Source organism: Meles meles, chromosome 11, assembly GCF_922984935.1.
Source record: "Meles meles chromosome 11, mMelMel3.1 paternal haplotype, whole genome shotgun sequence".
Taxonomy (NCBI): Eukaryota; Metazoa; Chordata; class Mammalia; order Carnivora; family Mustelidae; genus Meles; species Meles meles.
In genome coordinates, this window is record NC_060076.1 from 34358068 (window position 1) to 34384226 (window position 26159).

General features: G+C 50.9%; 1 protein-coding gene and 1 pseudogene across 1 annotated transcript in view; one reads left to right on the top strand and one right to left on the bottom strand.

Annotated features, from left to right (window-relative positions):
• The first annotated feature begins 2057 nt into the window (after nt 1-2057).
• Nucleotides 2058-26159, top strand: part of SHB (SH2 domain containing adaptor protein B) — a 136488-nt gene continuing 112386 nt past the window's right edge. Inside the window, exon 1 of the mRNA XM_046023452.1 lies at nt 2058-2794. Coding sequence (XP_045879408.1) covers nt 2081-2794 — 714 coding nt within the window. The 5' untranslated portion in view covers nt 2058-2080. The remainder of the gene's footprint in view (nt 2795-26159) is intronic.
• LOC123953609 lies at nt 11957-12039 on the bottom strand (annotated as a pseudogene).

The following is a 26159-nucleotide window of genomic DNA, read 5'->3' on the forward strand; positions in this document are numbered from 1 at the left end:
ACCAAAGAGGGAAAGAGCAAATGGCTTGATCCTAAAGGGAAAATTTGCAGTCAATTCCATTACATCAGTATGTGCAGCTGAGTGGACAGGAGTGCAGCCTTCAGAGGAAGACCCAAGTTGGAGTCGGGTTCTGCCCTCTCCCCACTGTGGCCTCAGGCAGTGAAGAAGTGACAGCTCTCAGGCGCTCCTTGTCTGGCTCTCAGACTGAGAATGTGACCTCCACTCCAGCCCGGCCAGGCTGTGTCGTGGCCAAGAGAGCCTCTGGCCTTCGGCCTGCCCTAACAGGTCCCACTTTTCCACAGGATTAAAAAAATATATATAGACTGCCCCCCAAACCCATCTGTTAAGAAACAGGTAGCAGGTGGAGATTATTGACAATGTGGGCTATCCTAATCAGTCAGCCTGCCTAGAGAATGCCTGCGACTTCGGGTCTCAGTTCTCACACCTCAGTGTAAAGCACATTCTGGGGCCTGCTGGCCAAACTCAAAGGAGCACTCGCTCTAGAGGCAGTTACCTCTTTTCCAGGCAGTTCTTCAGGCTCCCCGGGAGCCTGGCGCCTCCCAGGAAGAGCTTCACTGGGTAAGCGGCGCCCCTCCCTCGGCCTCAGTTTCCTTAGCTTTGGTCAATATCAAAGGACGATCTTGAGTTGCCAAGTAGAGACTGGTGGAAATGACATCATTTCGGCTCCACCAGACTGGGAAGTGGCAGCCTGGCCCACTTGGGCGGCCGGCCCTTCTTTGGGACTCAGGTCGGCAGTGCACGGGGTTAAAGACCCCACTTCCTCACAGGTGAGATGAGCCAGCGTCCGGACTCCTCTCAGCCTGGCGCTGCGACTGGGGCCGGGCGGGGGCCGCCCCTCCAGGCCGTGTACGTCAGCGGGACTGCTAACACGCTCATTAGCACGGAGACTCCTCCGCAGATCGAGCACGTGGGGGCTGAACCGGTGTCTCCGTCCCTTCAAGAAGGGGATAAGGCACCCTGTCCTGGAGGGGACCCAGGGCCTCACTTCCTTCGCGCTGTAAACTAGAAATGTCCCGGGATAATTCAGCCCCGCTCCCCTCAGCCTCCAACAGTGGGTCCCTGAGGCGCACAGCGCGCGGGGACCAGGACACGCGCACGGGTCCGGCCTCTGCGCGCGGCGGGCTCAAGCTGGCAACCTCACGCCCCAGGCGGCGGCGGGCTGCGCGCGAGGCGGGGCCAGGAGCGCTGCCGGACCCCGGTGCCCTTAGGCGCCACCCCGGGGCTGGCGCCGAGGCTGCCGCGGGTGGTGGCGCGTGCTGAGGTGGAGAGTTGCGCCTGCAGAAGACCCGGGCACGAGGAGGGCGGGGCTTAGGCCGCGGTCTGGCGTCTGAGCTCGCGGGGGGGCGGGGCCTGCGGGGGAGGGCTGGGGGCGGGGCGCGCGCGCGAGCCCAGTGAAGGCGGGGCTGCGGGGCGGGGCGGGCTCTGGCTGCCCGAGTGTCACACACGCGGCGGTTCGGGAGGCGGCGGCAGCGGCAGCGGCAGCGGCAGGCGCCGCCGGGACGGGCACGGGCGCGCGGCTCAGGCGGGCGCCGGCTGCCTCCCTTCATCGCTCGCTCGCTCTGCCTTCTGCTTGCTCGCCGGCTGCGGGGCCGAGCTCTCCCCAGCGCTCTCGGGAAGGAAGAAGGGGGGCCGAAGACGCCGACAAGTTCCCGTAGCAGCCGTAGATCCCGGCCCAGGCGGAGGCTGCGGATCCGACGGGGCAGGAGAGCGCTCCGCGGCGGAGCGCGCGGCCAGAGCGACCCAGGCTGGGGGGCGCCCGGGCCTTTCGCTGTCCGCGGGGCGGAGGGCCGGGATCCCATGAGACGCGCCCGTGAGGGGCGAGAGATCCGAAGCCCGGGCGGCGAGAGGCAGAGGCGGAGGCCGGTGCTGCAGCTGCTGGAAGCCGGGGTCGGCCGGCAGGAGGCGGCGGAGAGAACTTGAACTTGGCGTCGGGAGCGGGCGCCCCGGACGCCCCCCGCCGGGGCCGGGGCGCCAAGGGACCTGGGCCGCAGCGCTGCTCCCCGAATGGCCGCGGCGGCGGACCGGGCTCCCGCGCCGCGGCCCTAGGCGGCCTCTCGCCATGGCCAAGTGGCTGAACAAGTACTTCAGCTTGGGCAACAGCAAGACCAAGAGCCCCCCGCAGCCGCCGCGGCCGGACTACCGCGAGCAGCGGCGCCGGGGCGAGCGGCCCTCGCAGCCCCCCCAGGCTGTGCCGCAGGCCTCGGCGGGCGCCTCGGCGTCCTGCGGTCCGGCTGCCGCCTCCTGCTTCTCAACCTCGTCGGGCTCGCTGCCCGACGACAGCGGCAGCACGAGCGACCTCATCCGCGCCTACCGCGCACAGAAGGAGCGCGACTTCGAGGACCCCTACAACGGGCCGGGTTCGTCGCTGCGCAAACTGCGCGCTATGTGCCGCCTGGACTACTGCGGCGGCGGCGGGGAGCCGGGCGGGGGCCAGCGCGCCTTCTCGGCCTCGTCCGCGTCGGGCGCCGCGGGCTGCTGCTGTGCCTCGTCGGGCGCAGGCGCCGCCGCGTCCTCGTCGTCGTCCTCCGGCTCCCCGCACCTCTACCGCAGCAGCAGCGAGCGGCGGCCAGCCACCCCTGCCGAGGTGCGCTACATCTCCCCGAAGCACCGCCTCATCAAGGTGGAGAGCGCTGCGGGCGGTGCCGGAGACCTCCCGGGGGGTGCCTGCTCTGGCGGCCGCACCTGGAGCCCGACGGCCTGCGGTGGCAAGAAACTGCTCAACAAGTGTGCCGCCTCGGCCGCGGAGGAGAGCGGGGCCGGCAAAAAGGACAAGGTAAGACACCCCTTGTTCTCACCCCAGGTTTCTGAACCACTGTGCTCACGGGGAAACTGAGGCAACGCTCTGGTTCCTTCATCAGCTTCGGGCTAGGACCCTGGGTTACGCGTGCCAGTTCTTCCCTATCACACGCTTTTTCCCCAGGATTCTTGGCCTCTGACACAGTCTCTTAACTGCTGCTCCTGAAATGTCCCCTCTCTGAGCCCACAGTCAGGTGTCCTCCTTGGGAAGTAACCTGACCAGAGCGTCCTGCCAACCTTGTCCAAGAAAAACCCAGCCAGCCCTTCCGTCCTCCAAGACCTAAAGTCTGAAAGTCAGAGCTGGCACGGATTTAGAGGAGCGTTTTTTGTTTTTCCCTCTACTCCCCCCCCCCCCCCCACACACACTGTGGTTGGGAAAATGAGGTCCAGAGCTGCAAAGGGACTCTCCCGATATTATACAGCATTCTTGGTGGCAGATCCGGACCGACTGTCTTTAAACGTATATATGTAAATCCTACTAAAAGCCCTGCCCTGCCCCACCCCTCGCGCCAGGTTTCCAAATCCGAGCGGCCTTTTGTACTGGGGCTGCCCTGGGAACCCCCACACATGCTTTTCCGGTTGAAATACTCTGCCTCCAGGAGTTTTCCACTTCCATAAGTCAGTTCCTCCCCCGCAGAGCACACAAGGGGGTCCACCAGTTCATCGGGCTGGAAGGAGATTCACCCTCCAATCCTCACCTCTTTCTTCCTGATCCCATCCCACCCCATACAGCCCCAGGAATGAGGGGGACCACTTTGTGACAACCCCCTCAATATATTAGGCCATTTTGATTCCCCTCTTTGAAGACACCACATATAGCCAGACTGGGCCCCTCTCTTCCCCCTTCACACTCCTGTGGCTCCCTCCCTTCCCCCATAAAATAATACTTGTTCTGTCTACTTACGGTGGAAGGCAGTGTTTTGATTACATCTGAGGCCCAGTGCCCTGTCAGGCTGATGTCCCTCTTGTTCCCCCCATCACCCCCACCTTTTCCCAAAGGTAAATTTTTCTCAGGCGTGGGCTGGGGAAGACTGATAGTCTTGAGTTCCTTTTAGGACTGGATGTCCAGACAGGAGGGAGACAGGCTCCTACCTGCCAGCTGGTGCTTGGAAAGGGTTGTTTTTGTCTTCTAAGCAGGAGAAGCCCTTCCTTTTAATTTTTCTGCCTGGCTTTTTCCCTCTGAGCTCCCAGGTCCCAAGAGTATCCCCTCCCCTCTGGATCTGCTAAAGGCCGAGTGGGCCGTCAGGGGAGGATCCCACGTCCCCCTTGAGCCAGTTTGGGGGCACACCTTGGAAGCATGGACTCAGGGCTTCCTATAAGAAGCTGGGAGCCAGGTGTCCACCCAGGTGCTGTCTTGGAAGTAGGGGAAGGTTTCTCTGAGAGCCTCCCAGAATCAAGGGCTTCTGGTTGATGTGTGAGAGAAACACCAAAGAGGCTCCCTGCTACCTTACAAATGGCTCAGGTTCGGCTAGGTGCTGGCTTAGGAGACTCTGCCGTTCCTCAGTATGGTTGGTTTGAGCAAGGCCCCACCTGTAAAGATGGAGAGATTCCCAGTGAATGGTGCTAGACGCCTGGCGCCCCCGCTGGTCACTCCACAACCACCTCACTGGTGAGCAAATCTTTCTCTACTGTCGCTTGTAAAGTCTTCTTTTCTGACTTTCAAAACTTTAGTAGACATTTTTTTCCCCTAATTACAATTAAGACTGTTTCAATACTGAGGGATGATAAGGCTTATAGCTGGAATGTCAAGTGTGTTTAAGAGTTGGCTTTGTTGGGGCGCCTGGGTGGCTCAGTGAAGGTTAAAGTCTCTGCCTTCAGCTCAGGTCATGATCCCAAAGTCCTGGGATCGAGCCCTGCATCGGACTCTTTGCTCAGCAGGGAGCCTGCTTCCCTTCCTCTCTTGTGCCTGCCTCTTCCTACTTGTGATCTCTGTCTGTCAAATAAAATAAATAAAATCTTTAAAAAAAAAAGAGTTGGCTTTGTTCATCATGTTGTTTTTGTTTTTAAGATTTTATTTATTTGACAGAGATCACAAGTAGGCAGAGAGGCAAGCAGAGAGAGAGGAAGTAGGCTCCCTGCGGAGTAGAGAGCCCGATGCAGGGCTCGATCCCAGGACCCCGAGTACATGACCTGAGCTGAAGGCAGTGGCTTAACCCACTGAGCCACCCACTGGGGCACCCAGGCGCCCCAAGTTTTTTTTTTTTTTAAGATTTTATTTATTTAACAGAGAGAGAGATCACAAGCAGGCAGAGCAGGCAGAGAGCGGGGGAAGCAAGCTCCCCGCCAAGCAGAGAGCCTGATGCAGGGCTGGATCCCAGGACCCTGAGATCATGACCTGAGCCGAAGGTAGAGGCTTAATGCACTGAGCCACCCAGGCAGCCCTTAAGATCTTATTTTTAAATAATCTCTGCACCCACTGTGGGGCTCAAACCGACAACCCCAAGATCAAGAGTTGTATGCTTTACAGACTTAGCCAGCCAGGTGCCCCTCACGATCAAGTATTTTTTATGGCTCTTTTCTGTGCCCTCCCCTGATGGGTGCTGGAATTTTATGGCCCAATGTGCAGTGTGGATGATGATGCTGTGATGGGGGGTGCTGTTACAGGAGGGGTGAAGTGGGGGTGGTCAGGAAGGGCCATTAGTTGGGGGAGGGGCGGTGGCTATGGTTGGCTGCTCAAAGAAAGCCTGACCCTTGAGGGGATGCCAGTAAAGTGCCTGTGGCTGGCATTGAGAGGTTAGAGTTGTGCCGGACCCCTGGGGAATAGCAGGGCCCATGTTAGGGAAGACCTTATAAGCTAAGCACAGTGAGGGCCAGGGAAGGGATTTAGCTGCTAAGTGATGTGAGCAGACAGAAGTGTTGTTGTTTTTTGTTTTTTGTTTTTTAATCTCTCTTGACAGCATTTCACCTACTGGGTTGTGACTTTGAGCCCTTTGATCTTTTGAGAAATTGTTCTTATCCAGAGACAGGATTTTCGGCCACCAGATATTCTTTCTAATGAGGAAGAGGGGAGGCAGCCACTGAGAGTCACACTGTGCAGTGGTTCTGAAACCAGAGCTTGGAGGGCTCTTTAAAACCGATTCATCTAGGGGCACCTGGGTGGTTCAGTGGGTTAAAGCCTCTGCCTTCGGCCCAGGTCATGATCCCAAGGTCCTGGGATTGAGCCCCACATCTGGCTCTGTACTCTGTGGGGAGCCTGCTTCCTCCTCTCTCTCTCTGCCTGCTTCTCTGCCTACTTCTGATCTCTGTAAAATTAATAAATAAAATCTTAAAAAAAAAAGATCATCTAGCCTACTGTGGGTCCTGGGAATGTGCTTTTCTGACAAGTTTCTAGGTGATCTTTTTTGCTGCTGATCCTGGTATCAGCACTTTTGAGGGCCGTTATGTAGCAGTGACTTCTTAACCCTCCCCCTGGGTCTTCTGGTTGGAACTGCTTTGGGATGCAAAGACTTTAGATCCCCTCATCTCTGCCCTCTGTGTAGGGCTGTCTCCTCATGTGGGGCCAACCCCCCACTCCCCCGTGCCGTTCCTGGTCAGGCAGTCTGAATGCAGCCTGGTTTTCACATTATTTTCAGCCAGACAGCTTTTGGAAAGCCAGGCATACTGTATAGATTGAGTCCTGAACACCTCAGAGCCTGCCTTCTACCCCTCACCCATGGACCCAGGAAAACCCACTTCTAGTGCCCTACTGAATCTCAGGCCCAGCTTCCTTTTGTCAGTTGTAAAGGATAAGACAAGAACCCATGAGGCTGATGAATGCCAACTCCCCAACTCCCACTGTCTGGGTGCCAGGCGCTATGTTTGTTTATAACATCAGGCCTGAGTTGGGAGTTACTGTGGCGTGAAGTGGAAGCTGTTGGTCCACTGATCATCCTTTCAGTGCCTCCAGTGCCATGGCCCATTGTGGTTTGTCTTTGGGGGCCCTGCCTCGTGCCTCCCTATTCCACATTTAGGCATCATTTCATTCTCCCAGTGAGTTCTCTGGCACGTGCCGCCCCCCCCCCGCCACCAGCATCCAGTCTTGGGCATTATCCCTTTTAGAATCATGTGAATGAGGGGGAAGGAATGAAGGCTGCAGGAGACTTGCCGGTAATCTCTGGTCTAAGTCTCTGGAGAAGATCGCCACACACTGTCTTCATCATTTGTTTCCCCCGGGGTTTGGTCTTGGAGAATTTTGTGAGGTCTTTACCTAGGAGGCAGCTTTGAGCTGGATCTAGAGATGGAAATGGAATTTCAGCACAGGGGAGGGGGCAGGACTTTTGTGTCAGGGCTCTGTGTGCTTGTGTGGATATAAGTCTGCATGCATGTATGTGTGTGGGTATATATACATGTACATGGCACATACAGAACTTCGGTATGGAGTGTGTTCTTGGAAACCAGAGCTTTCTTGCCCTGTGCCTCCCTTGGGAATGAAAGATATTATCAAATAGGTAGGGGGGCTGAGTTTGGACCCCACAGGAAGTCCTTGTAACTGGTGAGCTGAGAACGGGACAGACTCGGAGCCATGATTGGGCTGTCACAATGGGGGGGGGGGTATAGGGTCAGATTAGGGGACAGAGTCCAGGTGAGAGACCATGAGGGCCTAAGCTCCCAGGAAGAGAAAAGGAAACTTGTCAGTAGAAATACCATTCTTTCGGGTTGTCTTAATAAAAAAGTAACTGTGACCAAAGAAACCAGTAGCTTGGTCAGTCTCCTCCCTTTGTGCAGCTAAACAGGTCTCATCCCACTACGTTTTCTGCTGAAATCTTGTTTCTTTTTTTTTTTTAATTTTTTATTTTATTTATTTGACAGAGAGATCACAAGTAGGCAGAGAGATCACAAGTAGGCAGAGAGGCAGGCAGAGAGAGGAGGAAGCAGGCTCCCCGCAGAGCAGAGATCACAAGTAGGCAGAGAGGCAGGCAGAGAGAGGAGGAAGCAGGCTCCCCGCAGAGCAGAGAGCCCGACGCGGGGCTCGATCCCAGGACCCTGAGATCATGACCCGAGCCGAAGGCAGCGGCTTAATCCACTGAGCCACCCAGGCGCCCCTGAAATCTTGTTTCTTTTATCATAATTAAGTAAATGTTTCTACCACAACTGAGAAAGTCAAAATGCATGATGACATCAGTTTCCCGAGTTTTAAATATATGCTAATGTGTACCAACACTTTATATTCTGTCAGCATCCACACGGTTGAGTTAAATAACATGTTTCCTAAAGAATAATACCATGCCTAACCTTTTTTTTTCTTTTTTAAACATTCAGCAAACGATGTCTGAGTAGCATGGGATATTCAGAGAATAAGTGGTGGCCAGTTTTCCAAGAAGGAAACGTCTCAGTTTGCAGTTAAGCACCAGCTTCTTAAGGTCTAGTCTGGGAGACAGATAATAGCTAAGGAGACCTAAGGAATGCCAAAACAGAAGTGTGTGCAAGGGGCTGGTAAGGCCTCGACTCTGGGAAGTCCAAGAGACCTGTCAGGAGGAAGTGACATTTAGGCTGACTCTGGAAGGATGAGTGGGAATTTTCTAGGCAGGGAATGGGGCAGGGGAGGAGGGTGGGGAGGGTGTGCTGTCCATGCCGAAGGGATAGAACAGCTTGTGCCACAGCCTGGAGGCTTGGGAAAGAATGGTAGGAGGCTCAGCAGAGTAGGTGTGGTAGGGGCATTACAGAGGGGGGTTGGAGTCAGAAAGGGAAAAGGGTGTCTCATGTGCCTTGCTGGGGAGTTGTAACTGGTCTTTTGGGCCTTTTCACATGCAATCATTGATGCATGGCTTGATTGAAGCCCCAGTCAAACATGAGTTGTCAATTTCCATTTGATTAATGGGCATATTCTCTAGTTCTTAGAAAGTAATAGATGGAAAAGGTAAGAGCCAAAGTTGGTATCTGTGGTCTGGCTTGGGATGCTTTCTCTTTTGAAGTCCTGTCCCTTGAAAGTTGTGTGAGAAAAATGCTGCTTTTATCAAACCTGGTTTTCTCCATCGATTACCCAGAAGAGAAATATTCTCTAGGCTTCATGCTAACCACTTAATTGGTCATTTAATCCTTACATTCACCCCTAGAAGAAGTCTAGATACGGTATTAGTTAGCTATTGCTGCATAACAAATCACCCCACATTCAGTGATGTTAAACTTGGGGTTGGCAAACTTTTTCTTTTTCTTTCTTTCTTTTTTTTTTTTTTTTAATTTATTTGTTAGAGAGAGAGAGTGACCACAGGCAGACAGAGCGGTAGGCAGAGGCGGAGGGAGAAGCAGACTCTCTGCCAAGCAAAGCCTGATGTGGGACTCGATCCCAGGACGCTGGGATCATGACTTGAGCTGAAGGCAGGCGCTTAACCAACTGAGCCACCCAGGGGTCCCTGGCAAACTTTTTCTTAAAGGGCAAGATAGTGAATAATTTTAGGCTTGAAAGCCAGATAGTCTTCATCACAACTGTTCAGCTTTGCCCTTGTAGCTGGAAAGCAGCCATAGACAATCTTTTAATTAAAGGGCATAGCTGTGTTTCAATAAAACTTTATTTATAGGGGTGTCTGGGTGGTTCAATCAGTTACATGACTGCCTTCAGCTCCTGTCATGGTCCCAGGACTCTGGGATCAAGCCCTGTGTCAGGCTTCCTGCTCAGCAGGGGAGTCTGCTTCTCCTCCTTCCCCTGCTCACGTGCACTCGTGGGCGCACGAGCTCTCTCTCTCTTTCTCTCTTGTGCATGTGCTCACTTTCTCTTTGAAATAAATAAAATCTTTTTTAAAAAGAACTTTATTGATAAAAACAGACAGCTGACCTACGGTCTGTAGGTTCCAACCCCTGCTTTAAATGATAAGCCTTGATTTTATTTTATTGTTTGGGCTGCTGCCTTCGGCTCGGGTCATGGTCTCGGGGTCCTGGGATCGAGTCCTACATCCGGCTCTCTGCTCGGCAGGGAGCCTGCTTCCCTCTCACTCTCTCTGCCTGCCTCTCTGCCTACTTGTGATCTCTCTCTGTCATAAATAAAAAAATAAAATCTTTAAAAAAAAAAAAAAAAAGAAGTGGCAGAAAGAGCAGGCAGAGGAAGAAGCAGGCTCCCTGCTGAGCAAGGAGCCTGCTGCAGGCCTCCATCCCAGGATTCTGGGATCATGACCTGAGCCCAAGGCAGCTGCTTAACCAACTGAGCCACCCAGATGTCCCAATGATTAGCGTTTATTATTGTCCACAAGCCCATGAGTCAACTGAATAGTTTTTCTGGTCTCACCTGGGCTCACAAGTGAATCTGCCGTCTTTTGGGGATGGGTGTGCAGCCCTGCTGATCTTGGCTGGGCTCTCTTACATGTTTGGGGGTAGCTAGGTTAGGATAGTCCTGACGGAGACATTGGATTCTGTCCCATCTGGTCTCTCAGTCTCCAGCCGTCTAGCCTTGTTCATATGATCATGGCAGTGTTCTAAAAAAACAGAATCCCATAAGGTTTCTTGAGACTAGAAACTGACACACTGTCCCTTCTGCTGCATTATGTTGACCAAAGCAAGCCACAAGGTGGGCCAGGATTCAGGAAGAGAGGAGGAGCTACAGAATCACATGGCAAAAGGCAGGGATACGGGCAGGCCATTTATCAAGGCCTTCAATGTGAGCCATCCACCACAGGTAGTAGTGCCCTTACTTTATAGATAAAGAAACCGAGGCTTTGAGGTTAATGACTTGCTTATCGTCCCCACAGCTACCAAGTGACACAGTCAGGATCACATCTGTGCAATCTGAATTCCAAGTTTATATGCTTTTTTAATATTTTATCAATTTACTATTTTCCGTGATTTAAATGGAGATAGTAAGGCTCTGATATTTAATGAAATGTGCATTATGTATCTCCTCCCTTCACTTATTGTTCCTCTTCTTATACCCCTCTGCCTGATTTCCCATCCCTTTCAGTCTGGGTTTTGGTGGTCCCCAGAAGAGGCCCCAGAGCTGGCTTTACTCTCTCCCTCCCCCATCTGCCTCTGAGTTCCATAAATGAAATGTTAATACAGCCCTTGAATTATTTTATAGAGAAATTCTGCACACAGAGTTGGCGTTTCTCAAGGGACAGCTGCACAAAACGTGTGTCTTGTAACTGTCACGTCTTCTCATTCTAACACCAAGCATTCCCTTCCTCCAAGGATTGGTGAGCCCGTGCATGCTGTTTTAAGGAAAAAAAACCCAAAAAACTAATGGCACCTTGGACTTAACAACAAGGAGCCCAAGTTTCCTTAAAGGAGATGAGGTGAGGGGCGCCTGGGTGGCTCAGTGGGTTAAGCCACTGCCTTCGGCTCAGGTCATGATCTCAGGGTCCTGGGATCGAGCCCCGCATTGGGCTCTCTGCTCAGCAGGGAGACTGCTCCCCCCCCACCCCCCGCTTGCCTCTCTGCCTACTTGTGATTTCTCTCTCTGTCAAATAAATAAATAAAATCTTAAAAAAAAAATAAAAAGGAGATCAGGTGACCATCCTCTAATCTGACAATCTCAGAACACGACTGATTTCCCCCGACTTAACCCCCAAGACTTGAACTCGTCCTCTCCCCACCCCCAAAGCATTTCTAACCCATAAAATAGGCGTTAAAGGGCAAATCTGAAACAGGTGTGTCTTCCTCTGGTCATTTAGCAAAGCTCAACTTGCCTGTGTCAAGCGCTCCCCTGGATGGTTTATCTTGGAGCTTTTACATCTTGTGCTGGGAGAGCCAAGAGGTAGTGGCCTGTAGTAGAAGGGGGAGGTCAGGCTTGGCCCTCGAAACTAAATCAGGATTTATAGCTTTGAAGCGGAGAGCTGGGATGCTGGCTGGCTGCGGGCACCACCTGTCGGCATTCTGAGTGGTGGCCATGGGTTTCCAGTAGGATGGAGATACAGGTTGCTGTGGTCTCTGCCGTCCTGTCTTTGTAACTTCTGTTTGGCCTGTGTTGACTGAGAAATTGCCAAATTGTCAGGAGCTGTGTGGGTATAGGGATGAGCCGGGGGTTCATAGTGCCAGCCTATAAGGAGCTTATTGGTGAGGACACAGGAAGCAGGTGAGAGTACAGATCTGTATGGCAGAATTTATCAGTAAACAAAGTGGTGTAGGTGGGCTGAGAGCCATCCTGGCACAGGGGCTGTTCTGGGCAGAACCTTGATTCCATGGAGACAAAGGAGAAGCAGGATGCAGGGGGGCGGCGGGCAGGGGGCGGTTGTTGTTTGCCTTTTTTTTTTTTTTTTCAATTAGCAATAATCGCGCCTCGGATAAACCTCATTGGCTACGATACTGCCACTGCGCAAAGCTTTTTTTTTTTTTTTAAAGATTTTATTTATTTATTTGACAGAGAGAGAGATCACAAGTAGGCAGAGAGGCAGGCAGAGAGAGAGGAGGAAGCAGGCTCCGCGCGGAGCAGAGAGCCCGATGCGGGGCTCGATCCCATGACCCGAGCCGAAGGCAGCGGCTTAATCCACTGAGCCACCCAGGCGCCCCTTTTTTTTTTTTTTTTTTTTTTAAACAGAGAAGCGGAGGTCTTCTTGGAGGAGGAGGCATTGTCACTTCAATTGAGGGAGCTTTTCACATAGTAATACTAGCCAGTGCTTCTGATACACATACTCAACCAGGCATTATTCATTGTGCTTTACTTACGCATTAACTCCTACAGCACACCAAATCCTTTGTGGTTGGTGCTGTTGTCATTCCCATTTTACATATGAGGCAAAGAGCTATTAAGTAACGTGTCTAAGGTCCATACCACCAGTAAGCGGCAGAGATGAGATTTGGAACCAGATCCAGAACTTTGTTTTTGGCCGATGTGCCATCCCCCCTCAGGTTGCATAGTCTTATGCCTGAATTTCCTCTGCCTTACTTGTGGTTAGACTTACTCTCTATAAGAAGTACCCTCAGGGCGCCTGCGTGGCTCAATTGGTTAAGCATCTGCTTTTGGCTCAGGTCATGATTCTGGGGTCCTAGGATCGAGCCCCACATTGGGCTCCCTGCTCCATGGGGAGCCTGCTTCTCCCTCTCCCGCTGCTACCCCTGTTTGTGCGCTCTCTCACTCATTCTCTGTCAAATAAATAGAATCTTAAAAAAAAAAAAAGGAAGGAAGGAAGGAAATAACCGTTTGTGAGCCTTGTAGGAGCAACTGATTCCTACATTTATGTAAGTATTTCATAACTTAAGGGCATTTTCATACCCATAGTTAATTTGCTTCTTAAGGGTCAGTCTGTAAGGAAGGTGCTATAACCCCCATTTTACAGATGAAGAAACTGAGGCTCAGGGGAGGAATGGAGCCTGCCCTGCTTCACAGCAGATACTGGCTGAGCCGGTGGCTGTGGACCTTCTGTTCTGAGCCCAATGCCCTTTGTGCTGCGGGTGTGGAGGTGGCTTGGCCAAAGCTCCAGTCCACAGGAAGGGTGACAGCCTGATTGATTTCCGGTTCTTTCCATGTTTTGATTCTGAAATACTTTACTGAGACCATTAAGGAGCATCGACAGAGGACCTTGCTTCCACAATGGAATTTTCCTTCTCTTCCTGTTTGGTATTTTCCAGTAATATTTCTATTAATGTTTCACTTTCAGAGGCACTAGCTTCCTGAGAGTTTTTCGCTTTCTCAACTGCTGAGCCAGGAAGAATTAAATTTTCCTCTAAATCATTCAGTTCCTTTCCATTTTCTCCAAGGGGAGCCCTCTCTGGATTTCCCATTATGCTGTAGAGGAAGGATCTTGGAGGTGGGTCCAAGGGATGGAGAGAGAATGAGTCAAGGCCCTGGGGAATGACTCACGCCCTGTGTTTTCCAAGCAGGACTTAAGAATGATGGTCAGAAAGGGGCTTCCCAGGGTCCATGAGAGGAGAAGTGACTTGACAGGTGGGTGAAGTGGGGAGAAGTGGATAGCACTGGCCCCCTGCTGGGCCTTCACTTGCAGGCTGGACCCTAAGTCCTCAAATGGGCCATGAGAACTTATACCAAGACCTTTCTCCCCGTTCGTTCATTCATTCATTCATTCAACAGGCATTACTGAGCACTGCTATGGTGCTGGGTGTTCTATTGAGGTGCTAGGGATACAGCAGTGAACAAAACCGATAAAAATGTGTGCTCCCTGGGGGCACCTGGCTGGCTCATTCAGTAGGGCATGCAACTCTTGATCTTGGGGTTGTAAGTTTGTGCTCCCCTGTGTTTGCCCCTTTGTGAGAGGAGTCAAGCAACTGTCAGATAGGAAGATAGTGTGTCAGATAGGAAGTATGAAGAGAGGTAGAGCAGGATAAAGAGCCTAGGGTGGGCCTGAGTCTGGGGTGTGATGCCCTTTTAGGTGGGGTCTCGGAGGGCTTTGCTGAGGACGTGAAGGCAGGATTCCCATGGCTCCAAGGGTAGGGCATTCTACATGGAAGGAGCCGTCAGGGTAAAAGCCTGAGAGAGGAGCAGGCCCAGGAGCCTCAGGGAAAGGAGCATGCCTGGGTGGAGCAGGTGGGAAGTGGGCCCTGGGGCCACTGGAAGGGTCTCTCACTTGAAATGGTGAGATGAGAAGTCAGTGGAGGGTTCTGAGCAGAGGAATGGCCGGCTCTGACTTGGGTTCTGCGTGCATCACTCTGGCTGCCTAGTGGAGAACAGCCTTTCCAGGGTGAGTGGGGAGGCCAGCTGGGGCACATGTGACTGCTGGAACGGGGCACTAGTGATGGGTGAGGAGAAGATACGGACCTCAGGATCTGTCCTGGGTAGAGCTGCAGAATTTCCTGACAGATGGATGCACTGTGAGGTGTGAGGGGGAGGAGAGTCAAGGGTAATGCCAAAGTCTTGGCCTGAGTGATGGGGAGGATAACTCATCATGAACCCAGGTGGGGAGGACAACAGAGGAGCAGTCCTATAGTTCAGCAGATGGGGATGACCCAGGGCTCATTAGTCCTAGGGCTAAGAGCAGAACATATTCTGCTACCTCCAGGCCTGTGAGGTTCCTGAGAACCTGAAGGAGGCATGGGGGACCTCCACTCCAGCTGGGGGGAACCACCCTGTGGGTTCAGAGGAAGGTGCACATGGGGCATCCCAGACAGAAGGCATCCTGTCCACGGTGGTTTAGAGCAGAAGAGAAGCACTGCTGGGCCAGAGCCCGGGGCTTGCCTTCATGTGACTGCAGGTGATGGAGGAAGGTGGCAGGGGGTTGTGTGTGAAGGGCCTTGCCTGCCATGTACCTGAATCTACCCCAGTTCTCCACATTTATTATTTTTTTTTAAGATTTTATTTATTTATTTGGCAGAGAGAGATCACAAGTTGGTAGAGAGGCAGGCAGAGAGAGAGAGAGAGAGGGAAGCAGGCTCCCTGCCGAGCAGAGAGCCCGATGCGGGACTCGATCCCAGGACCCTGAGATCATGACCTGAGCGGAAGGCAGCGGCTTAACCCACTGAGCCACCCAGGCGCCCAGTTCTCCACATTTAAAAGAGGCCACCTACCTGGGTGGCTCAGTGGTTTAAGCCGCTGCCTTCGGCTCAGGTCATGATCTCAGGGTCCTGGGATCGAGTCCCGCATCGGGCTCTCTGCACGGCAGGGAGCCTGCTTCCCTCTCACTCTCTCTGCCTGCTTCTCTGCCTACTTGTGATCTCTCTCTGTCAAATAAATAAATAAAATCTTTAAAAAAAATAAATAAATAAAAGAGGCCACCTGCTGTGTTGCACACCTGAGCTGGGCACCTCGGAAGGGTAAAGTTGAGTGCCAAGGTTAAGTCTCCAGGGACAGGGCTGGAGCCTGCCTGCTTTGCTAAGCAGAGCATTTTATTGCTGATCACTTGTGATTGTTGGGAAAGTTCTCCCTTACATAGGGCCCAGCAGTATGTGGCCTACAGGGAGGAGACGAACACAGTAGGAGGAATGGGACTTTCCTGGTTTCTCCAGGCCATGACTAAATTCTGAAAATGAAAATGACCAGAAGGTTCTTTACAGTGAAGCTTCACTGTTTTTTGGATGTGCACTCCCTGAAAGCCAGACAGCCCTGTAATCCCTCTGGTGCATTCCAAAGCCATGCATGTGATTTGGAGCCTGCGTGGCATTTGTGGAATGGTGCAGCCTCTACCTGCCCTTCTGTGGGGGGCAGTTGTGAGTTGGCTGTGTTCTGAGGTAGTCCTCAGAACAGCAAGCTTGGATTTTTCAGTATGTTTATATCTGTGAACTCCAACCCCCCCCCATCTTTTTTAAACAAAACTAAGGCAAGTTTGGTATAGAAAATGCAGATTAGCAAAACTAAAATAGAAACCAACTCTAATTCTATAATTCAAAGAAACCATCGTTAACATTTCACTGTTTTTCCCTTAGCCTTTTTTCAATGCATATATATATACATTTTCCTCACCACAACAATCAAATAATATTGCCTCTATTTATTCTCTTTTTGTTTCAAGATGGGGAAAGATGTCTCCATTATCCTAAACATTCAACAACAGTAATGTGTGTGTGGTATTCTGTTTATACATTTAAGCTTTCCATAGTCTTCCCTAATTTAACATTGCTCTAATGAACATCTCTGTAGCTGAATTCTCAGCGGAAGTCAGTGATGGTTTCCCTGGGACTGAGTCCCAGAAGGAGGATTGTTGGGTAAGAAGGGAAAAATTTTGATACGTGCTTTCAAATTGTATCCTAGAAAGACTTCACACATTTACGCCTGTTTTACTCTAATCCAATTTAGTTTCATTTGCAATTTCTTGGGTGACTGGTGCCTGTGTGCTTTGACCATTTGTGTTTCTTTTCTAAGATTGTATACTTTTATCTTCTATCCTTTCAACTGCAGGGTTTATCTTTGTATTGGTTTGTAAGAGCTTTTTGTAGATTAAGGATGGCAGCTCCTTTACCTGCCATTGTGGGGTACAGAATATTTTTTACAGATGTATAATATGCATTTCAGTTCTGTGTTTGGTGATTGTTGTTGCTCACAATGAATTGTTTTCTGTTGTTAGACAACTCTCAGTGTTCATGAATTTTGGAGTGTGGTGCTTAGAAAAATCTTCCTTACTCTAATGTTTACCTGTATTTTCTTCTAATACTTTTTTTTTTTAATGTTGAAATCTTAATCTGCCTGGAGTTTGATTTTAGGGTACAAGGTAGGGTTTTAATTTTGCTTTTCTGAATGACCAATCTGTGTCTGGACATCCTCTTTTTTTTTTTTTTTTTTTTTTTTTTAAGATTTCATGTAGTTTTTGAGAGAGAGAGAAAGAGCACAAGGAGGGGGAGCAGTAGAGGGAGAGGGAAAAGCAGGCTCCCTGCCCAGCAGGGAGCCCAATGCAGGACTTGATCCCAGGACCCCGGGATCATGACCTGAGCCGAAGGCAGACATTTAACCCTCTGAGCCACCCAGGCACCCTCTCTACTCATTTCTTGCTCTGTGATCTGTATTTCTCCAGGTGCCTGTTTAGGCTTAAATATTTCGACTGTTTCACCATGACTGCATTTAGGTCTTATCAGTTATTAATGATGATTTCACCATGTCTTTATAAAAATGACACCTTCCATAGGCAGATACCATGCGCTTATTACACATTCAATTCCTGACACCTGAGGGAAGTAACTGAGTACTAGGGCTTTGTCTTTGGATGCCAGATGTGACACGGTGGGTGGGACGAGGCCAGGAGAGCCCTGGCTCACCCCTGGTGGAGTCCATGTCCCCATCCAGGGGACACATCCAGGATCAGGAGGCTGGATGTTCGTATATATTGGGAGTGACCATATTCTGTGTTCTTCTCCCCTGCCTGTGTGACCTTATCTGGGTGCATCAGCTTCAGCTTTCACACGGTGACTTGTGGAGAAAGGGATGCAATGTTCAGTCACCCGAGCAGCAAACATTTTTCAGATACCTACCACGCGTCCCAGTGCAGAGCTGAGTGAGCCCCACCAACACTGAGCGATGAGTAAGCCCTGTGCTGTCCCTCAGAGCCTAGGAAGGAAGGATATCAGAAAGGCCCAGGGTTCCCTCCAAACAGGACAGAGTTCGAGTTTGAGGACAGAGGCAGGTGTGAGGACTGTGAGTGGAGAAGAAAAGCATCAGAGCCCACGATGGGCTAGTGGAGCTCGCTGTGGGTAAGAGCTCGCACTTGGGGGAGGGCTGAAACGTTGAAGGTGTGCCATGCGAGGACTGCATTATTTTGATCACTTGCATGTTTTTCACACCCGCCAAAATCCAGTTCAAGTGATACGAATTGACGGAGTTCTCCCCACACCCCCTAACCTTTCCTTTCCCCGCCTCAGCCCAGGTGTCCTGTGTCTTTACTCAACAAGAGACCCTCTCTGAACCCTTGCTGCATATTCCCCTTTTTCTGGCTCAGGCCGTGTCAGGATAATCCATCTTGCGGTGTCTGCTGTGAGGTTTGTGACATTAATGAATTGGTGTTAACAGTACAAATTAAGTCCAGGAGTATTCACAGGGAATAAATCAAGAAAAATGCACATTTCTGAACACCGAACATGTTTATGGTTCTAAGAGGCTGAGGGTATCTACCTAATTCACTCTGCTGTGTGTCATACCACATCACTGAACCCTAGACCGCCCTTGTAATGCATTAGAATCACCTAGGGAGTGTTTTTGAAAAATTTCAATTCCCCGGACTGATGACTGCCTTGGCTCCCCGGGCATCAGTTACAGGAAGGTCCCCAGATATTCTGATACACAGCCAAGGTTGAGAGCTGCTGTCCCATACCTTAGTTTGGAATTCTAGGAGAGCCTGGCGGTCACCCAGTCTAACCCTCTGGCATCCAGGCCTGAAAACTTTCAGTGATGAGGGGATTAGTCACCTCCCAGGCCACATAGCCACCCACTCCTTTGCACAGCTGGGTTCGCAAGGCTTTTTTTGCTGTTCACTCCACTTTAGCACAGGTTTGTTGAGTACTTGATGTTACGAGACCTCTGTTCTGCTTCTGGTTTATTAGGTGGACTCTTTGAGGTCAAGTAGAACCAGTCTTCCACACAATGACCCTCATATGTGTGAGACCCTCTGATGTGTGATCATACCTTCAAAGGCAGAGGGAAGCTGCAGATTTTCACAGTTCCCCATAGAGCCAGAACCCCAGCCAGGACACCAGCTGCTAAGAGCAAGGACCCTCCAGTATCACAAGTGTAGAGGGCACCGATGGATCCCGAGTCCGGGAGATTCCTGGGCAGGAGGAAGTGGCAGGCTAGACCAGGTTCTGGGCAGGTGGGCTGAGGTTACCACTGAGAAGTTAACCATCCCAATGTATGACCCAGTGGGGAGCAAGGTTGGATTGCCAGGTGGATTTGGGAGGGGTCTCAAAGCAAAGAGAGTAGAGGAGCAGTCAGGAGTAGATTCCAGAGGAGGAGGGAGGATCTTGCCATCCAGGGCCTCAGTCCTGAACAGGCAGGAGGTAGAGCACAAGTTGGCCCAGCTGAAAGTAGCATGGCCTCGGGGCCGGGTATTCTCTGTCCTGGTTCTTTGTCCTTTGTGGGGGCTAGCCACCACAGGTGCCCAGAGCTGTTGATTTTAAACACTCTGGAATCCTAATGGTGTCCAACCACGGTGGTGTGAAATGAGTATCCACTTTGGGGTCAGAAGTCTGGATTCAAATTCTGGCTCTGGTACTCGGAAGCTTCGTAAGTTGAGTCAGGTGGTTACCTTCCAGGCCTGAAATGCTGCATCTGTGCTAATGTGGGTTTAGCAGTAAGAGATGACGTCCTGACCGCTCACTCTGTGCCTCGCAGCTTCATACCACTTTCCAGGTACGATCCTCATGGCAGGTCTTTGATGTGGTCCTGTTAGAATCCCCTTTTTAAATGTGAAATATTCTGGGGATGAGGTCCAGAGGCAGTACATAGGGTCATTGTGGGGCTTTAACGAAATTACCTATTTAAGTGGCTGAGCACAATGCCTGGCATGTAGGAAGGGCTTTATGAATGTTTTTGTATTCTTTTGGCCTCAGCCCAGCCTAGAACTCTGGGCTTCCTATAGTCACAGTGAAGCTGCCCTTTCTAGCCTGAAGGTGTCCTCAAAAAAGTGGCCCTGCCCTTGTCTTGGTGATCAGTTTGTGTTGACCCATGATTCCCTGCGGTGGGAGAGTAAAAACTCCCCAGACCATACCCCCCCCCCCCCCCCCCCGTTCTAAGGGCTCTATGTATATTAATTCACTGAACGCCACAGCACTCCCTGGGAGGTAAGTTCTATCAAGAGTCTCATTTTACAAATGGGGAAACCGAGACCAGCAGGACTTTGTCGTTGTTTGTTTTGTTTTTGGTACATTGTCCTAGGTCGTAGGTGACACGACTAGTACAAGCTGTAGATGTTGGATCGTAGGTGACATGACTAATACAAGCTGTAGATGGTGGGGGCTCTATGTAGTTAGTCTAGCTTCTGTCTACCCATAACTTCTCTGCTACACAGCTATAGGGAGCAGTGAAAGAGGTCACTTCGGTATTACCTGGTGGTCTCAAAACTGTGATGCCAAAGCCATTCGAAACCTGTAAAGTTGATAAAGCGTCTGGTTTGGGGCAGGCACTCTCTCTGTGTGTTTTCAGGATAATGCTACCAAAGGAGTACTGAGAAGACTCTGTGAAGGAGGTGGCAGGGAGCAGGGCCTTCGTGGAAAGGGAGCACTGGGGTATTTAGACATTAGTGGATGTGAGGAGAGTGTCTTGGGAGGGGCACTGTGAGGGGTCTCAGGTGACTGAAGGAGAGGCTGTGAGAAGGTACAAGGGGAAAGATACTACAGTGGGAGCTGAGGCCAAGTGCCAGGAGTCCTGAGGGCTAGACCACAGAACTTGGTCTTTCTGTGGGTAATGAGAAGTGGTAGAGCAGGGGAGCAACGGGGTCAGATCTGTGCTTTAAGAAAACCTATGTATCTGCAGCTTAAGAGGACTGGTTAGAGAGGGTGGGGAGGGGGGTGCCTAGCAGAGCCTGCAAGTAGGGACCCCAGTTAGGAGACCTGCGGTGCCTTAGGCAGAGGCAGTCAGGGCGTAAACCCCATCTGCATCCTTAAACCATGAAATACTGTGACTGACTGCTCAGGCAGCTGGCCATGACTCTGGTCCATGGAGGGAAATTGAGCCCTTGGCCAAGGGGACACGTTTTTACGGATCACCTTGTCACCTGCTGAGATGCCCTGTGTAGGAGTCTGTGAGTTGCCTGGTCCGCCAGAGCCTCCGTCCGCACTCCATCAGACAGATCCTGTGCGGGGGGTCCCTGGGCCTGGGCTGGGGATAGAGGTCTGTCTCCACATGCCGTCCTGCTGGTGACAAGAGTCCAGTGGGAGGCCTCGCGTGAGTCCAGCAGCTCCTCAGCTGGTTGTTTCTGCAGAAGCGTGGAGCCAGCAAGGGCAGAGCCACCACGTGGGCAGCCTATCCGTGAGGGAAGCTGTGAGGGGGAGGGGGAGGGCGGAGTGGGCCAGGTTTGCTCTGGTGGTCCATGGAGCCGGCCCCCAACCTGGGACCAAGGCTTAGCTCTGCCATTGGATGGCAGCACCTCCCAGAGCTGGAGGCATTCGGGGGCTTCGGGGCTGTGGTTCAGAAGGCAGAAGGAAGCTGCGGTGGAGCTGCTGGCCGTGTGGCTGGAGCCTTCAGAGAAAGGGAATGCTGGGGCTCTGGACACTGCTGGGAGGCTGACCTTTAGACGATGTCCTCCAGGGGAGAGGCTCTTTGAGAAGCACTAAGTGCTCCGGAGCCATCGGGTCCCCAGAGGGAAAGAAACATTAGCCCCGATGAAGATGTTTGCTGGGCTCGGTTGAAGGGCCCCCTGAGGATCCCTGACCAGTTCCTTCCACATTAAGCACTGAGTCAGAGAGCCCCCTCAGGCCGGCAGAGTGTGCTTCCTGGGCCCAGAAGAGACACTTTGTGAATAAAGATCCAGGAATAATATGCCATCAGTCCGGCTCAGGGGGCTCGTGCTGCACGCATGGGGCACACGCTTGGGGAATTGGACTGTCAGTCAACTCCTGCTTGCTGAGCTGTGAGGGCTCAGGATCCATCTGAAAGCCATCTGTGGTGTGACTGCAGAGTGACAAGATGGTGGGAATTGGTGTCATCACTTCCTAGTCACCCACAGGATGGCTGAGAACATTGTCAAGGCTCAGATCACACACACACACACACACGCACGCACGCACGCACGCACGCCTTGGGCCTGAATATTGTCAGAGTGCAGACACCAAACCCAGGCATGCTGCTAGGGTCTTGCCTTCCTTCCCCTTGTCCCACCCCACCTGGTTTTTGTCTGTAACCTTCATTCTGATTCTTTATCACCCACACACTAGGATAGAAGTGGGCCTGCTTTTGAAAAAGCTGAGGAACTTCACTCCATCCTGGATTGTTTGGAGGAGGCCTTAAAGATTATTAGACATGAAGCCTCCAGAGGAAGCAGAAATTGCTGAATGTGACAGCTCGCAGAGGGGTGCTGAGTAAGCAGTTTGGAAATGGGAAGTTTCAGTCAATGGATAGTGGGGAAGACTCATTCTTGTGGGGTTTTTTTCTGTGTGTCTGTGGTTTTTTGTTTTCTTGTTTTTTTGTTCTTGTTTTTGTTCTATTCAATTCCTCTCCTTAAGTTAGAAGTGCCCTTTATACTCCTGTTTGATCCTTTGTGGACTGGTTATCCCAGAAAATCTGGTAACCCTTTGCCCTTTTTTGATGTTTATTTTTTTTAAAGATTTTATTTATTTATTTTAGAGAGAGAAAGTGTGGACAGGTGGAGGAGCAGAGGGAGAGGAGCAAGCAGACTACATGCTGAGTGCAGAGCCCGCTGTGGGGCTCAGTCTCAACCCTGAGATCGTGACCTGAGTGGAAATCAGGAGTTGGACACTTAACCACCTGAGCCACCCAGGTGCCCCATAACCCTTTGCTCTTGATGGTTTCTTCTGGTTTTGCCCTTTTTCTCCACAACCTTATAAGCACTTCAGGGGATTGCATTCCTTCAAGTTCACAGTTTGAGGTTCTGTTTGCCCTCAAACATTTCTTACTCTGAAAGTAAATTTTATTCTAGACACTCCTGATGGCCACCTTATAGTTATGGATAGGAAAGGGACTCTAGATATGTAAAGGGTACTTAGACAAAACAAGAGGTTTATACGTTATGTATATGTCTTCCCCAACCTCCTCTTTAAAAATTCAGAAAGGAAAATCGGGGCTTCCCTTGTAGGAAGAAACCAGGCTTTGTTAGAAGATAGGTGTATTTGAATTTCAGAGGCTTGTTTGAATGTGAAACCTAAGGACATTTTGCCTTCACTGTTTAAAAATCCGACAAGTTAGTTAAATTGTTGTTATAAAGTTTATTCCACTAGCCATTAGGGGCATGGCAGGTTCTACTCCTTAGTTCTTTAGAGGTAGAAGAGAATCATCGCCATTGGTGAGTAAAAGAAAGGGCCGTTTTGCTGAAGGACTGTGGCATTTCCCTGCGTTGGTCTGCGGCTGGATGGCCAAAACATTAACAGACATTGACAGGTGGATCCCAAATCATAGGGTGTGTCTTTTTTTTTTTTTTAAGATTTTATTTATTTGAGAGAGTGCACACTTGCGTGTGCACAAGCAGGGGGAGGGGCAGAGGGAGAGGGAGAAGCAGACTTCCTGCTGAGCAGGGAGCCCAACCTGGGGCTCAGTCCCAGGACCCCCAAGATCATGACCTGGGCTGAAGGCAGCCACATAACGAACTGAGCCACCCAGGCACCCCTGTAGGGCATGTCTTGGGAATTTGTAGCAAGCTGTGTGTGTTACAGATTATTATGCATCGGTTTTATTTATTCTTTTTTTTTAAGATTTTATTTATTTATTTGACAGAGAGAAATCACAACTAGGCAGAGAGACAGGCAGAGAGAGAGAGAGAGAGAGGGAAGCAGGCTCCCTGCTGAGCACAGAGCCCGACGCGGGACTGGATCCCAGGACCCTGAGATCATGACCCAAGCCGAAGGCAGCGGCCCAACCCACTGAGCCACCCAGGCGCCCCTTATTTATTCTTTTTTTAAAGATTCATTTATTTATTATGGAGAGAGAGAGAGCACAAACGGGGGGAGGGACAGAGGGAGAGAAGCAGCCCCTTTGGACTCCGATGTGGGGCTTAGTCCCATGACCCTGTGATCATGACCTGAGTTGTAATAAAGGGTCACTCAACCAACTGCGCCACTCTGGGCCCCCTCACACATCGATTTTAAAATACCTGCATAGCACCTGTTCAAACGCTGGTCTAGGGGCCTCTGAGAAAAGCAGTACAGGAAGTGGAGGAGCACTGTTCAGGCTTAATCTGCATTCAAAGTTGAGGGTCTGTGACCTTGGGCAAGTCGCTTGACCTCTCTGAGTCTGTCTTCCCCATCTTGAAAATAAGAGGGCTTATCCTTATCATGAGGTCAGCTGTTAAGACTGCTGTGAAAGATCTCAGGAAATCAGAGTTGCCCTAAAAGTGTTGTCAACTTGGTTTCAGGTCTGAAACAGTGACAGCAAACAGTGAAGGAACAACACGGAGGACCTGAAAAGTTGATGCTCTGTGACCCCGTGTTTCCCCTCATAGGAACTGATCCTAAAGATAAAGTGAAAAGAATCACAGTGATTTAGTTACCAGTAACCTACAGCAGATGGGAAAGTGAAAAACTGGAAATCCCCTAAATGTCCAACCAGGAGAAGTGGCTAACGGGGCCCATAGCGCAGCCATCCATAGCTGAGTTGAGTAACTCCACTGCAGAACGGTCAATCCGGGAAAGGCTCAGATAGAAAAAACTAAATATTTATATTCTCCCCTACCCCATTCCCACATACGTATGTAGTAGAAAGGCAATAAATGAATGGGTCCAAATGTGAACAATGGTCATCACAGGAAGACTGGGTGCTGTTCAGTTTTTAAAAACAAACATTTAGGGGCGCCTGGGTGGCTCAGTGGGTTAAAGCCTCTGCCTTTCGCTCAGGTCATGATCCCAGGGTCCTGGGATGGAGCCCCGCATCGGGCTCTCTGCTTGGCAGGGAGCCTGCTTCCTCCTCTCTCTCTTTCTCTGCCTGCCTCTCTCCCTACTTGTGATCTCTGTCAAATAAATAAATAAAATCTTTAAAAAAAAAAAATGTAATTGCAGAAGTACTTTTTTTTTTTTTTTAAACAAGCTAATGCTGTGTCAAACACAAAGGAAAGTGGAAGGTAAGCCAACACAGGCTCTCTGCCTCTCAGCTCTGCCGTCTGAATGAGTTGCTGAACGTCAAAGCCAGTGCTGAGAGTGTCTCATTGTGTTGGAATGTGGGCGATGAGGATCACAGGAAGTGGTGACAAGCCCTTTGTTCTGTAAGCTCACCCGGCTTGCTGGGTGCCAGCACTGGCCCTTGGTGTTCCATCAGGACATCATCTGTCTGTGTCTGTGGTCACAGCCTTAGCCCAGGCAGGAACCTGTTACTGGACTGTGTTGGCAGGCACAGGAAGCCACAACTGCACACCCTCTCTCACTTAACTCCTGGTAGTGCACTGGGCTATTCCATGAAAGGAGAAGGGCCACTGTGCGGGGACTTATTGGTGTCATTCCTGATGTGGGAAGGTGTGGGGATTTTCCCTTGCCCCTCCAGAAGAAATCTGTCCTGGCCTCCTCTAAAAGCCAGAACAACCTGCTTTTCATCTTCTTCTGCTTCTCCGTTCCTATTTGTGCTGTGTTTCCAACTGTGGCCAGCTGAAAGAGTTAGCCAGGAGAGGGGACTGTTCCCTTGGGCTGGGAATATTGCTGCTCCAAAGGCAGATTGCAGTTTTTCCCCTCTGTTAACCTCCCTGTAGGAGCAGGCAGAACTGGGCCTTGCACATGACAGGTGCCCAGTGAAGCCTTGCAATTTTGAAGGGTTTCCTGTGTGGAAGGGTGTGTGTGTGTCTGTGCTTGTGGGTGAGTATCATGGAATATTGAAACAAGAAAACCTCTTGCTCTCATCATGCCTAAGATTATGAGCTGCCCTTTTTTTTTTTTTTTTTTAAGATTTTTATTTTTTATTTTTAAGTAATCTACACCGAGCGTGAGGCTCGGCCAGCCAGGTGCCCCACGCTCTTTTTTATTGAGCACGCATTGTATGCTGGACTTTGCTGGGTGCTGTAGGTACATCAAATCACTCATCCTCCCAGGAGCTCCCAAGGAGGATATTGTCCACTTGTCACATAAGGAAACAGACATTTCCATCTTCTACTACCAGGGACTCCACTTCTTGAGAACATGTACTCATTTTTTATATACTATTGAAGCTTCTGGCTCAGAATTTGGAACCTAGCCATCCCGGCTGAATTGAACCTCAAGGGTCCATGGCTGGGTGACTTTGGACAAGTCCTAGCCCCTCTCTGGACTATCGTGTCTCCATGTAGAAAGTAACCAGTTATTCTTTTCTGTCACAAGGCCCCGTCTTTTTCAAAAACTTGCCAGGACAGCCAACCCCCACCTCTGCCCCCCCCCGCAGATTCCTGTGGAATGCGGTTGGTCTTGTAAGAGGTAGTCGCAAGCAGCTGAGGCTTTTTTACTATCAGGCT